At 32.7% G+C, this 17,082-nt stretch overlaps 1 protein-coding gene across 17 annotated transcripts; it reads left to right on the forward strand.

Moving 5' to 3' along the window:
- The first annotated feature begins 4,286 nt into the window (after positions 1–4,286).
- LOC143233762 (uncharacterized) lies at positions 4,287–16,812 on the forward strand. 17 transcript variants are annotated; one of them, XM_076470377.1, is made up of 8 exons: positions 4,301–4,461; positions 5,203–5,484; positions 6,077–6,302; positions 9,373–9,490; positions 10,732–10,835; positions 11,556–11,698; positions 12,580–12,685; positions 14,108–16,812. In XM_076470377.1, exons 3-8 carry the CDS (start codon positions 6,092–6,094, stop codon positions 16,462–16,464), a joined length of 3,039 nt encoding a protein of 1,012 aa, XP_076326492.1. In that variant the 5' UTR covers positions 4,301–4,461; positions 5,203–5,484; positions 6,077–6,091; the 3' UTR covers positions 16,465–16,812. The 17 variants fall into 17 exon arrangements, with proteins under 17 accessions (XP_076326495.1, XP_076326496.1, XP_076326498.1 ...); XM_076470378.1 differs by having other exon boundaries at positions 4,305–4,374; XM_076470379.1 differs by having other exon boundaries at positions 4,314–4,351.
- Positions 16,813–17,082: the final 270 nt, after the last annotated feature.

Consider the following 17,082-nt stretch of genomic DNA (forward strand, 5'->3'; position numbering starts at 1 on the left):
TCTCTTATATTTATTTATTGTATATCCTTCCTCAGCTTATATTTTATGTACACATTTAAAACCTTAAGCAGACAATTCCATAAAGAATATTGTCAAATGAGATAGGTATGCCACTAAGGCACTTTAATATCACATTGGCACCAAATCTTTAAGTATCCTGAGCTGATAAAATATGACCTCAACCACAAAAACAATAATTTTACATGAATAAAATACAAAAAAAAAGAAAATCACACACTTATGAAAAACGTTTCCCTATATAGAATAAAAGATAATTTCAGAAAAACCCATGAACTATTTCATTACATATGTAGTTTTCATTATAATAGAAATTGCAATATATACGTCCAAAACTTGAAAATTACCGCACCGATAATTACCAATCATAATTGGGTAATATTTTTTTAATTAGGCAATATCTTCATAGCTGAGCAATAGATAAAGCAACTGACATTTCAAATTTAACCGATACAAATTATAAACAAAAATGAGTAATTTTAGATTTAACCAATAAAAATTCCAAAAAAAGAGTAAGTTTCAAACACAAAAACTTAAAAATAATTATTTGTTTCTCTTTAGTGAAAATCTCATGAGCGTTGCAACAGAAAAGCAAAGCACTTTCATAGATAACTGCGATTACAAAGACGTCCTAAAATAAAATCGACTCTGTTATGTACACTGTGATGACAGTTCATTTTTAAGCTAACATTTCAATAAAATCTCTTTTCTCATGGATGGTGAACATTACATGGTGAAATGTCAAATATAAATACATTGTAGAACTGTCATATAATTCCAGAAAAGGCCAGGTCCAATAATTTTCCGCAGGAACTAGGAGTTATACCTTTCCGGAGGGTGGATATTTCTACTAGTATATCTAATGACACCAAAAGCAGATACGTCCAGCACCTCTTTAGGATTTTCAGAGACCTCTTTAATTGTTTGTTTGTTTATTTTTGAATTTCGCACAAAGCTACTCGAGGGCTATCTGTGCTAGCCGTCCCTAATTTAGTAGTGTAAGATAGAGGGAAGGCAACTAGTCATCACCACCCACCGCCAATTCTTGGGCTACTCTTTTACCAATGAATAGTGGAATTGACCGTCACATTATAACGCCCTTACGGCTGAAAGGGCGAGCATGTTTGGGGCGACGGGGATGCGAACCCGCGACCCTCAGATTACGAGTCGCACGCCTTAACACGCTTGGCCATGCCGGGCCACCTCTTTTATAAGAGTTTATGTATTCCTTTGTTTGTATGTAAGTACAAAATTACAGAATGGGTTATCTATGCTCTATCCAACACGGGTATTGAAACACGGTTTCTAGTAATGAAAGTCCGCATACATGTCGATGTGCCACTGGGGCATCTTTAACACTTCTACGAAAAAAATATTTACATCCACTAAAGTGATTTTGGGGCCTATCAGGCCCCATATATTTTTCCAATAGAAACACAGTGATTTAGCAACATTCATTACAGACAACTTTAGAATGGCTCTGACAAACATTTTTTTTACAATTTAAGCAAACAATTTTGGACTGTCTATCTTTTGATCTGCCGCACAAATGGCATCGTCCTCTTTTTGCCCTCTTTGCAGGCGGTTCACATAAGGTTGTTTTGTCATTATCTTTGCAGTAAATGTCTTTGGTTTCAAGCACCAATTGCCGTATAAATTCTCTTCTGGCTCTTGATTTATGTTGACGAAGAAATTCTGGATGTTTTGTCGAGTATAGAACGAAAGTATTGTACGCAGCAAGATCTAGAATGTTATAGAATGCGCAGACTGACCAGCGCTTTGATCGCCTCTTTGTTGTATAATATCTCACCAATTGATCGAGAGTGTCGACACCTGCCTTCGTTGCACTGTAAAGATTGACGATTTCGGGCTTTCCATTCTCTTCTACTTCACCAAACTGATGCTGAGAACTCAGTAGTAGCACATATTTTCCTGGTTTGTCTGAGTGCCTGAGAAGAGCGATGTCGTCATGGTAGAAAAACTTTGGTGATAACTCTCTAGATTTTGCATTTATTTCAGGAGGCAGAAAGGTTCTTGATTTCCGTATGGTTCCAATAAGAACTGTTCTTTTTGTTCGTAGGTACTTGGCAAGTGTCATTGTTGTGAAGAAATTATCTGTCGTTATTGTCCTTCCTTTTCCAAGAAATGGCTGACTCAGTTCTCTGACTATTCTTTCTCCTTGATTTGTTTCTGTCGTATTTCCAACCTTTCCAGTATAAATTTTAGCGTTGAGGAGGTAACTTGTCTTTGCATCTTTTAGGCACCAAATCTTTATTCCATATTTGCCTGGCTTTGTCGGAATGTATGTTCTGAAGCTAACTCTTCCTTTGAAGTTACATAGTTGTTCATCCACTGTCAGGTATTCGCTTGGGTTGTAACTGTTTTTGCAATTTTCAATGAAAAAAATCCAGACTCCCAGAGATGGCGGCATCTTTGATTTCTCTATTTCTTTGAGAGTGGATGTCAAATCTGATTTTTGAGCACATTTTTTTGAATTTGTCTTGTGTAATCAGTTTTCGCAAAAATGGCAAACCGAATTCGGTTGAAAACATTTCGTCTATCGATGCATTTTTTGGATTTGCTTATTCCAAGGAAAAGATTAGCTGCGATCCATTTCCAGAGGTCTTCTTCAAAAATTGGTTCTTTCATGACGGTGTTTGTTGAGTGAATGATTTGTTCCATCATATTATCAGAAATGAAAATTTTGAATGTTTCGAATGGTGTAGAGACTCTTGGAGCAGCTTCCTTGTAATGCCTGGGTTCCCACTGAATATATTGAGAGTTGCGGTTCTCCTGTTGATCCTTGAAGGTGTTGTTGAATAACTAAAATTCTTATTTTGGACAAAAGTTCGTTCACTGGCATCGTAGTAAGATCTTCTTGATTACTTTCTTCACTTTTAGAAGGGTACGGCGCGATTTGTTCATCATTTTCGGCTTCAGAAGGATCATCATCACAACTTTCAGAGTAGGCTTCGACATTATCATGTTCACTTTCATCGTCGGATGGTTTTGTCAGTAAATGTACTGCTTCATCAAGAGATATCATTTTTGACACGGTTTGAAGATTTCAGCTCCTATATATATAGGATTTGTGGATTCTTCTAGAATATTCTAGAAGCTTGAAGAATATTCTAGATTATTCTAAATACTTCTGTAAAGTTTCTAGAATGTTCTAGAACAGGCGTGGGCAAACTAGGCAATAATCAGGACCGTCTAAAATTATTGTTGGAGTATAGTTATTATCCTAAATATCCATCTTTTGAAAAGAAGTTGTAAGATTAATATATTTTTATTATAATTTGCTTTTTTCGGTTGCCCAGGCCTGTTCTAGAATTATTCAGGAAATAAATAAAGTCATTTTTATGTTTTAGTGGATGTTAAAAAAAAAATATTTAAATATTATTTCGCAAATGTCTGAAAAGTCAAAATATTATTGCTCCTCAAAATATAAGGGGATAGGGTCAGTTAATGGCAATTTCATTTAAATACAAAATTATTAGCCTAATATTAATAACCTTTCAAGTTGCTCTGGGGCCTATTAGGTCCCAATTTTCGTAGGAGTGTTAATATATAGATCTAACGTCAATACATGTAACTAAAAATAGTGGAAATAACAGTTTTTAATTAAGTAAAAAATGTAAAACATTAATAATCTGTTATTTTTAACGGAATTTTTTCAGAGCTTCTAATTATACAAAAATATTGTATTCAAGAGCATTCTATTACTTTTATCAATTTGCAACTCATGCTGAAATAGGTAAAATATGTTTTGAAAGTTCAGTGTTTAATGTTTCTAAATGTGCTAGCTCTATCTATTAGTTCGCTTTATAACAATTATTGTTTACCGTGTATAGATTACCCATACACGCAATGTTTTTTAATTTATCAAATTAATTACATTCTGTTTAAACATTAGTCTAATTTGCACACATTAAAAGAATTGTAAAGTTTTGTGAATTTAAATTTTGACATAACTATTATAAAAAATAATGTGCATGTACGTGGCAGTGTATTTGTGGGTGCGTGGGGCTATTTTTCTTCTTTCAAACCTAAGCCACTTTTTGTTCTTATTTAAAATTTAATACAAAAAATATCAACGAAAGGTACAATATGAACTGGCTTTACTCTTCTGTCTTGCTATTTTCCAACTTAGGTAATACGAACCAATTAAATAGCATTATTTATATATACGAATTTAAAGATTCTTTTTAAGAATAAATATCTAATCCAGAGAACCATTAATTGTCAAAAACGGACTATAATGCAGGTGGCGCTCCCACGTATAAAGGATATGTATGATCATAATATGAAAGGGACTTGTTCATTTTCAGAGGTTGAAACAGGAATTTTTGTTTCGTATGTTTAATTTTTAATGTAAAAAGTAATTGAATAATTTTGTATTGTATAATTTTATACTGCAGTAAGGATAATACGAATTTTTAGGTGATAATATATTTGGGTTGAAGTTGAACCCTAATTTGTTCAAATTTTTCAAATGATAAAAACACGTTGCCTGAAGTACATGTGAAAGTGTTTTGGAACTTGTTCAAGAATCTACGTTACTTATTCTACCTTATCATGTCAGATTAGTTGTTTAATAATAACACGTGAGGTATTAGAAATTAATATGTTTAAGGTTAAAACTAATGCTTATAAGCTATACTTCAGGAAATAATTTTTAAAATACTACGTTTTGCCATTCATTAATTTCAAGAAAGCTCTCTTCTTTTTTTTTTTAAAGTACTTGAACTAGGAACTACTGGGATTTATGTATTTTAATAGCTATATTTTAACACGAGACTTTTTTTTTATTACCAACCAACATATATACTGGTTGAAGTATATTTGGATTGGCACCAATATATAGACTGGCAGTTAGTAATTAATGATTTTACTCATTTTTTAATTAAAAAAAGTTGTCATAAAATAGAAAGTAAAAAGATCACATAAGATGTTTTCTAATTCAATTATATAATTTTTATGTTTTTTCATAAAATTAGGTTTGTGTTCACATGAAATATTTTAGCCTTAAACTAACAATGAAAACATGAGTTTAGGTTGAAAGCAACAACAATTAATAAAAAATAAAATGTATGTAATAATTATAACATACAATTATAACATTTTTATGCAACGATAAAATAACACTTCTTAATCATATGCATGTGGACATTTACTTATTAGGCTTGCAACCTGTGGGTTGTGGCTTGGACCCCCACCACTGAATTACTCTCCATTTCAGTAATGGGGTGTTATAATATGATGGTCAAATGACAATCTGTTGCTGAAAGAGTAGCCCAAGAGTTGACATTGGGTGGTGTCGACTAGCTGCTTTCCCTATAGTCTATCACTGGTAAATTAGGGAAAGCTAGTTCATCTAGCTGTTGAGTAGGACTGCACGAAATTCAAAGTAAACCAAACTATTCACATATTATGAAAAACAGAACTCATTTTCCTCCATCCTTAGTAAGTTTGCTTTATTTCAGTGTTTTAAAAGGTACATAATCCTTACTGTATATAATCTATATATTATTGTTACTTTTTATTTTACAACATTTGTTTGTGACAGTTAAATTTCTACAGTGCTATGGTTATATGGAAAATATTTATAGCTATTAGTAATACTGATGTCACCTCCACTTGTTAATGATTTACTTGAAGTTAACTAGGTTTATTTATGTTTTTAATAACTTAAACACATGATTTGTTTTGTATGCTTTCATGTTGTAGTATACATTAATAACATATAAAATGAGGAAGTACAGTCCCATATTAATGTTTATTTCTTATTTTAATTCGTATTAATTTATATTTTAATAGTATTAATTTATATATCTGTGACACAGCTTTATCCTATGGGAACAAGAATCAGTTAATGTTTTCAATACATTTACACACTTCCATTCAAATTTAAGAATATTTGTCATTTTCTGTCAGAAGTATTTAAAATGTAGGAAAAAGTAATTTTTATATTTATAAAATTAATGTTTCAAAGTGTATTTATTATAGTATGTCTGTGTTGTTTATTTTTAATTGTTTAACTTATTACTACCAAAAGGTATAAGTAGAAAAGATGGATTTCCACACATGTGCACGTGATGAACAGTCATATTGTTACACCACTTCCTCGCATGATAGTCAAGTTGTTGAGACAGATGGAGGTCAGCTAATACTTGTATTGACCGAACATAATACATCTGAAGGTTCAATACCCATTGAACCGTCCAGCCACACTTATACTGTACTACATGTTGTGGAAGAAGACAGTAGAGATGTTCATACAGGTATTTAGAAACAAACTGCAGGTTTGTGATGGAAGAAGTTGCTAAGAATGATAATCATATTTTAGTACTAACAATAAAAGCCCACACATCTAGTCCACAAATGGAATTTGCAGTTATAGTTTACTTAAGTTTGAAAATAGAAAATTGTTAAAATCAATAAAGGAAAAAAAAGGAGAAACATTTGAGGCAAGAAACTTTCAGGGAAACAGTTTATTTTTATAATAAAGGTTATTTGTCCAAAACATTGACCACTGTTCCTTATTGTAATGTTAATAATATTTTTTATTTGTTTGGTAAATGTCCAGATATAATTGGTCAAGTATTTAGGGTCAGTGTAATATTCCATGTGGACATATATTTGACCAGAAACTTATCCTTCAAATTAACAATTTTATAATTTTTGTGTCATTTTTCAATGAACAACCTAGAGCTGATGAACAAGAAATGCTTTCTCAAGTATAAATCCAAAATATGTTTGTCTTGTGTAAAAAACCTATCACTTGTGTCTTGAGTGTATTTTACAGAACATAAACAAAAGTGAGAAGACTTTTGTATCACATAAATTTTGATTATTTGTGTTAATTTTAAACACACTTTTAAACTTAAAGGTTGTTTGCATATCAACACTAGAAATATGAAACTATAGTATTGATGTGTAAACAATTGATATAGAAATATGAAACTGTGTTTCAGTTGTATACAGGTCAACCAAGTAGAAATATGAAACTATGTTTCAGTTCAGTTGTATACAAGTAAACCAAGTAGAAATATGAAACTATGTTTCAGTTGTATACAGGTCAACCAAGTAGAAATATGAAACTATGTTTCAGTTGTATACAGGTCAACCAAGTAGAAATATGAAACTATGTTTCAGTTGTATACAGGTCAACCAAGTAGAAATGTGAAACTATGTTTCAGTTGTATACAGGTCAACCAAGTAGAAATGTGAAACTATGTTTCAGTTGTATACAGGTCAACCAAGTAGAAATGTGAAACTATGTTTCAGTTGTATACAGGTCAACCAAGTAGAAATGTGAAACTATGTTTCAGTTGTATACAGGTCAACCAAGTAGAAATGTGAAACTATGTTTCAGTAGTATACAGGTCAACCAAGTAGAAATATGAAACTATGTTTCATTTGTATACAGGTCAACCAAGTAGAAATATGAAACAATGTTTCAGTTGTGTACAGGTCAACCAAGTAGAAATATGAAACTATATTTCTGTTGTGTACAGGTCAACCAAGTAGAAATATGAAACTATATTTCTGTTGTGTACAGGTCAACCAAGTAGAAATATGAAACTATATTTCTGTTGTGTACAGGTCAACCAAGTAGAAATATGAAACTATATTTCTGTTGTGTACAGGTCAACCAAGTAGAAATATGAAACTATATTTCTGTTGTGTACAGGTCAACCAAGTAGAAATATGAAACTATATTTCTGTTGTGTACAGGTCAACCAAGTAGAAATATGAAACTATATTTCTGTTGTGTACAGGTGAACCAAGTAGAAATATGAAACTATATTTCTGTTGTGTACAGGTCAACCAAGTAGAAATATGAAACTATATTTCTGTTGTGTACAGGTCAACCAAGTAGAAATATGAAACTATATTTCTGTTGTGTACAGGTCAACCAAGTAGAAATATGAAACTATATTTCTGTTGTGTACAGGTCAACCAAGTAGAAATATGAAACTATATTTCTGTTGTGTACAGGTCAACCAAGTAGAAATATGAAACTATATTTCTGTTGTGTACAGGTCAACCAAGTAGAAATATGAAACTATATTTCTGTTGTGTACAGGTCAACCAAGTAGAAATATGAAACTATATTTCTGTTGTGTACAGGTCAACCAAGTAGAAATATGAAACTATATTTCTGTTGTGTACAGGTCAACCAAGTAGAAATATGAAACTATATTTCTGTTGTGTACAGGTCAACCAAGTAGAAATATGAAACTATATTTCTGTTGTGTACAGGTCAACCAAGTAGAAATATGAAACTATATTTCTGTTGTGTACAGGTCAACCAAGTAGAAATATGAAACTATATTTTAGTTGTGTACAAGTCAACAAAGTAGAAATATGAAACTATATTTCAGTTGTGTACAAGTCAACAAAGTAGAAATATGAAACTATATTTCAGTTGTGTACAGGTCAACCAAGTAGAAATATGAAACTATATTTTAGTTGTGTACAAGTCAACAAAGTAGAAATATGAAACTATATTTCAGTTGTGTACAAGTCAACAAAGTAGAAATATGAAACTATATTTCAGTTGTGTACAAGTCAACAAAGTAGAAATATGAAACTATATTTCAGTTGTGTACAAGTCAACAAAGTAGAAATATGAAACTATATTTCAGTTGTGTACAAGTCAACAAAGTAGAAATATGAAACTATATTTCAGTTGTGTACAAGTCAACAAAGTAGAAATATGAAACTATATTTCAGTTGTGTACAGGTGAACCAAGTAGAAATATGAAACTATATTTCTGTTGTGTACAGGTCAACCAAGTAGAAATATGAAACTATATTTCTGTTGTGTACAGGTCAACCAAGTAGAAATATGAAACTATATTTCTGTTGTGTACAGGTCAACCAAGTAGAAATATGAAACTATATTTCAGTTGTGTACAAGTCAACAAAGTAGAAATATGAAACTATATTTCAGTTGTGTACAAGTCAACAAAGTAGAAATATGAAACTATAGTTCAGTTGTGTACAAGTCAACAAAGTAGAAATATGAAACTATATTTCAGTTGTGTACAAGTCAACAAAGTAGAAATATGAAACTATAGTTCAGTTGTGTACAAGTCAACAAAGTAGAAATATGAAACTATATTTCAGTTGTTTACAAGTCAACAAAGTAGAAATATGAAACTATAGTTCAGTTGTGTACAAGTCAACAAAGTAGAAATATGAAACTATATTTCAGTTGTTTACAAGTCAACAAAGTAGAAATATGAAACTATAGTTCAGTTGTGTGCAGGTCAACCAAGTAGAAATATGAAACTATATCTTGTTTGTATATTTATTTTGAACTTTCTTTCTGTGTGTAATAAGAATTTACAGATTCACAGAGTGAGACGGTTAGTGTGGGTGTACAAGCAGGCGAATTTCAGTTGTCCCACTGTCTGAAAGATCTTCAACCTCGTAGAAGTGCATTACCCATGAGGCTACTGTAAGGGTTATTTCTTGTATTCTATACCTAGTTTTCAAAATTCATTTTGATCAAATGTAGTGAGTGCTTAAAATTTTATTGTTTTAGATACAAATATATTATATATATATATCTATATGGTTATATTTATAATGAAATTTTAGCCAAAGAGTGCAGTTAAATTCTTATTTCGATTGTTTCCTTCGATTTGGGATCATTTAAATTGTTATGACAGGAAAGAGTGAAAGAGAATCCTCAACCGTCATGCTGGAGAGTACTATACAATGCACAATGAGCTAGTATCTGATGTTATTAATCTATGAAGTAAAGCAGTATTGTTTATATATATTTAAAAAAATAACTTACTATTTCTACCATTTGTTGTTTAACTTCTATATTTACTAAGATATTTTACAAGACTTGTTGGACATAAAGTCAGTTAAATGTTACATTTTTCTAATTTTTACACCTCAGTTTCTGTTAAGGAGTATATTTTGATTTGTTATGAAGTATCTCTTTCTACTTTGATTATATTTTATGGATTGTTTCAGAAGTTTACTCCAGTATGGTGGATATTTGAGTGTGTAAGACTCGGTTTGTCCCTGTGTTTATTCAATCTCTATATGGTGGTACTCCCTGTATTTCTAATATAGAACTTGATAGGGTTGAGATGGAAAGGAGACATTTACAGAGAAAATTCCCAGAACTTACACTGGAAAAAATATTCTTTTTAGATTATTAATACTAAACTGACTGTTACCATTAGATAATATAGGTAGAATATTAAAGAAAGATCAGAGGACTAGAATGTTTTTGTTACTGTTAGATAGAGTATGGTAGAATATTAAATTTTTGATTGTTTTATATTTAGAATTTGCTCCTTAATGAAATTTTTACTGGTTAAATCTGAAACATTTCATATTTGTAGAAATTTCAGTTGATTTATTTATTTTTCAGTTATGAAAATCCACTTAGTTATAAAAATATTATTCAAATATGATTGGTGTGGTAGTTTCTAAGATGCAGGTTTTGGATGGATACATCACATTGCAGGTATGATTGGTGTGGTAGTTTCTAAGATGCAGATTTTGGACATGTGCATCATAATTCAGGTATGATTGGTGTGGTAATTTCCAAGATACGGGTTGTGGACGTATATATCACAAGTTACATTATAATTTTGAATTTTTTTACACAACTTTTTGTGCACTTTTACAGATTAATTGGTCAATAAATATGTCAGCAGTCTGTTATGTTTTCAGCAACTATGACCTCTTAGAAAGTATAGAAGATGACAATGATGAACTGTATTCTCCTAAACAAAGCTGTGGTTCCCGGCCTAAGAGAAAGCGAAAGTGTGACACTGGTGAGTGTACAGATTACTGTTAATATTTACTTGATAAAACTGCATTATTTTCCACAAGTCTACTTACAAAAATATTTTAAATGGGTTCATAGTTCTTGTTAGTGGGACATTTTTGCAAGGATGTGTTTTAGAAAATGAAACATTTTGGTCAAGAATCATGAAAATAGTTAACCAGTACTACCCTCAAGTTAAATGAAGGTTATTTTTATACTGCTGTTAGATTGAGGAAGTTTTTTTATAATAAGTTTATCATTCTGGTTACTCATTCTTCATGACTTGTTTATTTGTACATGCGTGGAGACTTTGTGGCTTTGTGTATTGGTGAAACTAAACCTATGTGGTAAAAACAGATGGAAGAACCAGCACTCCACATGCAGGATCTTGAATTAAATATACTAACTTCTTGTGGTTTAGAACTGTTCAAACTTACTGACTTTAAAACTAAACTTCTTCCTTCTCCCTATGGCTTAGAACTGTTCAAACTTACTCACTTTAAAACAAGCTTTTTCCTTATCCCTATGGTTTGGAAGTGTTCAAACATACTAACTTTAAAACTAAACTTCGTTCTTCTTCCTATGTTTTCGAATTGTTCCACTTTCATCTTTGATATTTTGTTTTTCTTATCCCTGAAGATTATTGTTGATGGAATTCTGAAACATTTAATAAATTTTGTGATAACAGAATTTTCTTATAATACATGTGACTCTTTATACTCGGAAGTAAAGAGAGGAATGTTGGTGGAGAAAGGTGATCAAAGTATCACTAAACCTGCTCTGCAGAACGAACATCGAGCAGTTACCACGAGGGGGAAATTTGTTTGTCGCCTGTGCAAGGAACAGTTCTCCAGTAAAAAGAATCTTATGGTAATAATTTGTTTAAAACAACTTATTAATTTTACAAAAATGAATGAATATCAGTGTGGTTGTGAGCAGAATTCATTATGTAAGCACAAGCATCAGTGTGGTTGTCAATAGAATTCATCATGTAACCACAAGCATCAGTGTGGTTATCAGTAGAATTCATCATGTAACCACAAGTAAATGGTAGTAGTTGGTGCTTAGTGGTTTATGTCCCTTGTCATATTTGTTCAATAACTCATGATTTTTATTGTTGATTACTGATATGTTCTGATTAAAGACGTGTATAGAGTGGAACTTGAAACATTCTCAGTTAACACTGTAATTAGTGTTCTGCTCTGACTCGTAGTATACAGTGTAATGTTTAGAATATATTGTCTTATCAGTTGGGTACCCTTGTTGTTATGAATGTCTTCAGCCTAGGTTAGTCATAGGTCTATAACCTAATTAAAATATAATTCAATCCTCATTCATATGTGTATATATATATATTTTAAACCAATATCAAACTTAGCAGCACTATAACATATTCTCACAACTACTTTGAAAGGTTATAAAACGTTGATTTTAAAAATAAACTTTCATTGTTATACTAATTTACATACACTGATAATGCTCAGCACAACTGTTGTAAAACTTATATCTCACTTAGTCACATACATTGAAACAATTGGAACACATTAACGATTACATTAAAAACAAAATGGAGATTAGAATCAAATTTAATTTATAAATTAATTGTGCACATGGTGTTCACAAGAAGAATTATCCATATCATTATAAGGTGGTAATACCAAGAGTTTGTACTAGGTTAATGTAACAGGTATCTTTTATCTACTGAGAAATAGGTTTTAGTGACACTGACAAGAATTGTTTTTCTGTTTAAGAGCCATCAGGAAGCTCACCTGGGAGGCAAGCCTTTTGTGTGTGAGGTTTGTGGAAAGGGTTTTAAAAGTAAAGATAGCAGAATCCGGCACCAGATAACCCACACTGGTAGGAAACAGTTTTTTTGGTTAACATTGTTTCTATTACAAAATCAGTAGAAGTACCTTGTGGTTAACACTATTTGTATGTGATAATCCATAAAGGTAGATAGTATCTTGTGATTAACACTATTTGTGTATGGTAACATATAACATAGGGTAGGTAGTACCTTATCCACTTCTGTATGCTGGGCCCCAATATTTGTATATGATAACAGATAAGATTAACCTTGTGGTTAACACTATTTGTGTATGATAACATAACATGTTAGGTAGTACCTTGTGGTTGATGCTGTTTGTATATGATAACGTGGATAAATAGTTAGTACCTTATTCACTTCTATATGCTGGGCCCTAATATCTGTGAGGCAAAAAATGAATTATTTTTACCAGTAATTTGAACTTATTCAGTGTAAAACTTGTGATCATCCAGACACAGCTGTTGACATTTGTGACATCAAGACTCCCAAGCTAACTAGCTTTATTCATCTTTCATTGTAAGATATTATGTCTTGAGACCTAGTTTCTCTATTCTTCTAATCTGTTGATAGTTTATAATGTTTTTCTTACCATGACATCCATGTATATACTTAACAAATGCCAAATACTCTTCCATTTCTTCTTTGACCTTCAAAGCTTTCATAATGATTTATGACAAACATACTAGTATATTTTAATGAGAGATGTTTAGTGACATATGTTGTTTTTGTGTGTTGACTATAAGCAAAATCTACAAGACATTCACTAATGACTATGGTAGTAAGACCATATCTATATCTCTTTTAGGATTACTTGTTTCACTTTTCACACAGGTATCTTTTTTCTCACAGATTTTTCATATCTGCAAAGTGCTATTTTAGGGAATTTATCCACAACTATCCTGACCACACAGTTCTTTTACATTACACTAAGAATTAATGAGAAACAAGATAATTATATAAGGTAACAAAGTTTTCAGATAATTCACGTTTCTTTGTACATTTTCACCATGAGAGTTTAAAGTGATTCGTCTTAAGTTTTCTGTTAGTTTACCTTTGAATCATAAGTATATAATTCCACATCATTATTAGCTGAGTGCTGATGGTGCTCGTGAATCTTTGATCATTTAATATCATGATAAAATCTTGTTCCATGGTGGCAACTTGAAATCTGCAAATTATCATCACCGGTGACGAGTTTGTTCTGCTGTTAACTGTGAGATTAAAACTAACTGAACAGAAGAAAAGTCCACTTATAAAAAGAATATTAATTCATCTGTTTTCTATTTTACTCTACAAGATAGATAAATAATTGAAAACTTTAATTTTTGAGGTATTAGATATTATATTATTAGTTTTCATGTAACTGGACCGTCTTTGTAGAATATGTTGCATTATTAGTCAGACTATATTTTTAAGGTTACATTGAGCTAAACTTGGGTTTTACTTCCCAGGGTCCAAACCTTATCCCTGCAATCTGTGTGACCGAAGTTGTTCCAGTGCACATGCTCTCAGAGAACACCAAGCTATTCATGAAAACAGGTTTCTCTACAATTGTGAGGTGTGCAAACGAGGGTTCCGTCAAAGTAGTGCATTATGGCGTCACTCACTAACCCACAGCTCAGAAAAAACTTATAAGTGTTTGGTGTGTAACACTTTCTTCACCCAATCTGCATACTTACGATCTCACATGCTTGTTCACTCTGGAGAACGTCCTCACTTGTGTGAAATCTGTAAAAAGACATTTGCTCATCTGTCAGATTTGAACAGGCACAAATTAATTCATACCAACAAAAGACCGTACATCTGTCAAGTGTGTAAAGCTGATTTTGCTGACCGCTCCAGCTGTCGACGTCACCAGCGCGGACACGTGGGTAAACGGTCACATCTCTGCCAGATATGTGGAGAGGCGTTTAAGCGAACCGAGCATTTGACTGGTCATATTAATAAAAAACACAGCTGTGGTGACAATGCCTCCTGTCGGAAGAGAAAAACAAGACAACGTCCTAAAAGTGGAAAAGTAAAGAAAAATAAACAAAGTGAGATTCCAACATTACCAAACAAAGAAACCTGCTTCAAGAATCTTATAACTCATCCTGTTGTTATAGCAAGCCAATCTGAAAACCAGGTGAACTCTGTTTCAGATCTGGTTTGTCCTTCAGTTACACTCCACCAAACTGAAAACTTGGTACATAATTTTCCTGTGGAGAACAATGTGACAGATACAGTTTCATCTCCAATTACAGTAAGCCAGACTGAAAACCTGATACAAGCAGTTTCTGTGGAGAACACTGTAACGGATCTAGTTCCGTCTTCAGTTACAGCTAGACAGACTGAAAACCTGGTACAAGCAGTTCCTGTGCAGAACAACGTAATGGATCTGGTTCCGTCTTCAGTTACAGCTAGCCAGATTGAAAACTTGGTACAAGCAGTTCCTGTGCAGAACAACGTAATGGATCTGGTTCCATCTTCAGTTACAGTGAGCCAGACTGAAAACCTGGTACAAGCAGTTTCTGTGCAGAACAATGTAATGGATCTGGTTCCATCTTCAGTTACAGCGAGCCAGACTGAAAACCTGGTACATAACATGTCTGTGGCAAACAATGTTTCAGTTTCAGGAAGCCAGAATGAAAACTTAGTGTACTCCATTCCAGCAAGAAATCAAGCCACAGAACTTGTTCATCCTTCAGTTACAACACAGACTAGAAACCTGATACACTCTATTCCAGTGGACAAACCAGTTCTGGGTGAAGTTTCTTCTTCTGTCTCAATAAGCCAGACTAGAGATATACTGGAATTTAATAATGAAGAAAATGATTTAGTCCACCCCACTCTAGATCTCTTTAACTCTATTAGTGTAACAAGTCAAAACAAAGGTTATATACAAGATATTAATGTCACTACAAATGTCATTGGTGAAGACAATATGAGTAAAATCATAGAGCAATCTGGCTCTTCAAGTTGTTCTATATCAGAAGACAAGAGAGAAACATCTTCAGATGCTCAAAGTACACACTTGGTTTCTTGTTCCTTAACAGACAGTTTTGGAAAATCATCCTCAAAAACTACTACAGATAATCAGAGAACAAACTTTGGGAGTTCTCTACTAGGAGATTTCAAAGGATTTACCACAAGCACTAGTTCAGGTGGTACAGATTATGTGTTAACAGGAGATCTGCCTGTAAGTACCATCACCCAGAGCCTGAGCTCAGACTTTGGAGGTAGTTCTTTAGTAGGTAGTCTCAGAGAATCTACTGTACATTCTGAGAAAGTTTCACACGTAAATTTTTGTTCTCTCAACAACTCGTATAAGTACCAAACTCCTACACTGAGGTACACAAATGAAATCATGCCACAGATAGTGACCAGAGGGGGATATTATTCACAGTTGAGAACTAGTTCCAGTACTAAACCTGACAGTTTTAACCCCTGGGAGAAAGAGCAGGGCCTTCCTGTTGACATCGTTACCACTAGGATGCTCAACTGTTATTCTGAGAATCTTTCCCTTCAAGACCTCCTTTCTCTCTCTACTCAGATAGACTACATATCTTACCCTGACTTCAAAAGTCAAGACTATTACAACTGGCTTTCCAACTTTTCAACCTCATGTAAACTTCTTACTGCCCCCATAGATCCTGAACTGTTCAGTAAGATAAGTCAGGTGCAAAAGACGATATCGGACGTCCTTTGTAATCCATGTGGTCTACTTTCACGTCGCCATAACTTCAAAATGCTGATGTGTATTTCTCAGGATCTACAACAGGTAACCAATTCCCACCTGAAATACATTCTCAGCCAGTTGAATTCGTGATATTAATTTGTATTAAATCAAAACTAGGCGTAAGACCATATCGAATTAAGTGCTTCAACTGAGAAACTTCTACTTACTAATATGCAGGCAATTATTTTTCAAACAATGTTCAATGTTGTAGATACTGTCAATAAATGTTTACTTTTGTATTAATTGTGCTATTTATAATAGAATACTTACATTTTAAGAAGTTTATAGATCAGATCTTATGGTTAATTAAAGTAGAAAAGAAGTTTAGTTCTGTTGTCAAGGAAATCTTGTGTTTTGTATATGCTTGACATGTAGCCCAAATTTCAATTTGGTTTTTATTTAAATTATATAATTTTATTAAAACTAGTTATATTGTTCTACTCTGAAGGAGAGTATCATTATAGAGGTGAATATAAAGTTTCCTGGTTCAGGTTACCGTATCTTAAAGGTTTCATGAAGGGACACAATGTTGAAACAGCTCTTGTGATAAACCCTACCACATGCCCATCTGCAGAACTTCTTCTACCAGTGTTAAACACATAAGTCACTTACATCTGAGACTGTGGCTAAGGTTGACCATGCTGCAGAACAAGATAAAACAGATGCTTGTAGGTGCAGCATTGCAGCCACCCAGTGTGTAGATCTGGC

Source organism: Tachypleus tridentatus, chromosome 12 (genome assembly GCF_004210375.1).
Source record: "Tachypleus tridentatus isolate NWPU-2018 chromosome 12, ASM421037v1, whole genome shotgun sequence".
Classification (NCBI taxonomy): Eukaryota; Metazoa; Arthropoda; class Merostomata; order Xiphosura; family Limulidae; genus Tachypleus; species Tachypleus tridentatus.

Excerpts from the sequence above, each read along its gene's own strand:
- LOC143233762 (XM_076470380.1), top strand. The coding sequence starts at position 6,092 with ATGGATTTCCACACATGTGCACGTGATGAACAGTCATATTGTTACACC. Across the intron at positions 9,491-10,731 it reads GCATTACCCATGAGGCTACT|CAACTATGACCTCTTAGAAA; the intron begins GTAAGGGTTATT and ends TTATGTTTTCAG. Across the intron at positions 11,699-12,579 it reads CCAGTAAAAAGAATCTTATG|AGCCATCAGGAAGCTCACCT; the intron begins GTAATAATTTGT and ends TTTCTGTTTAAG.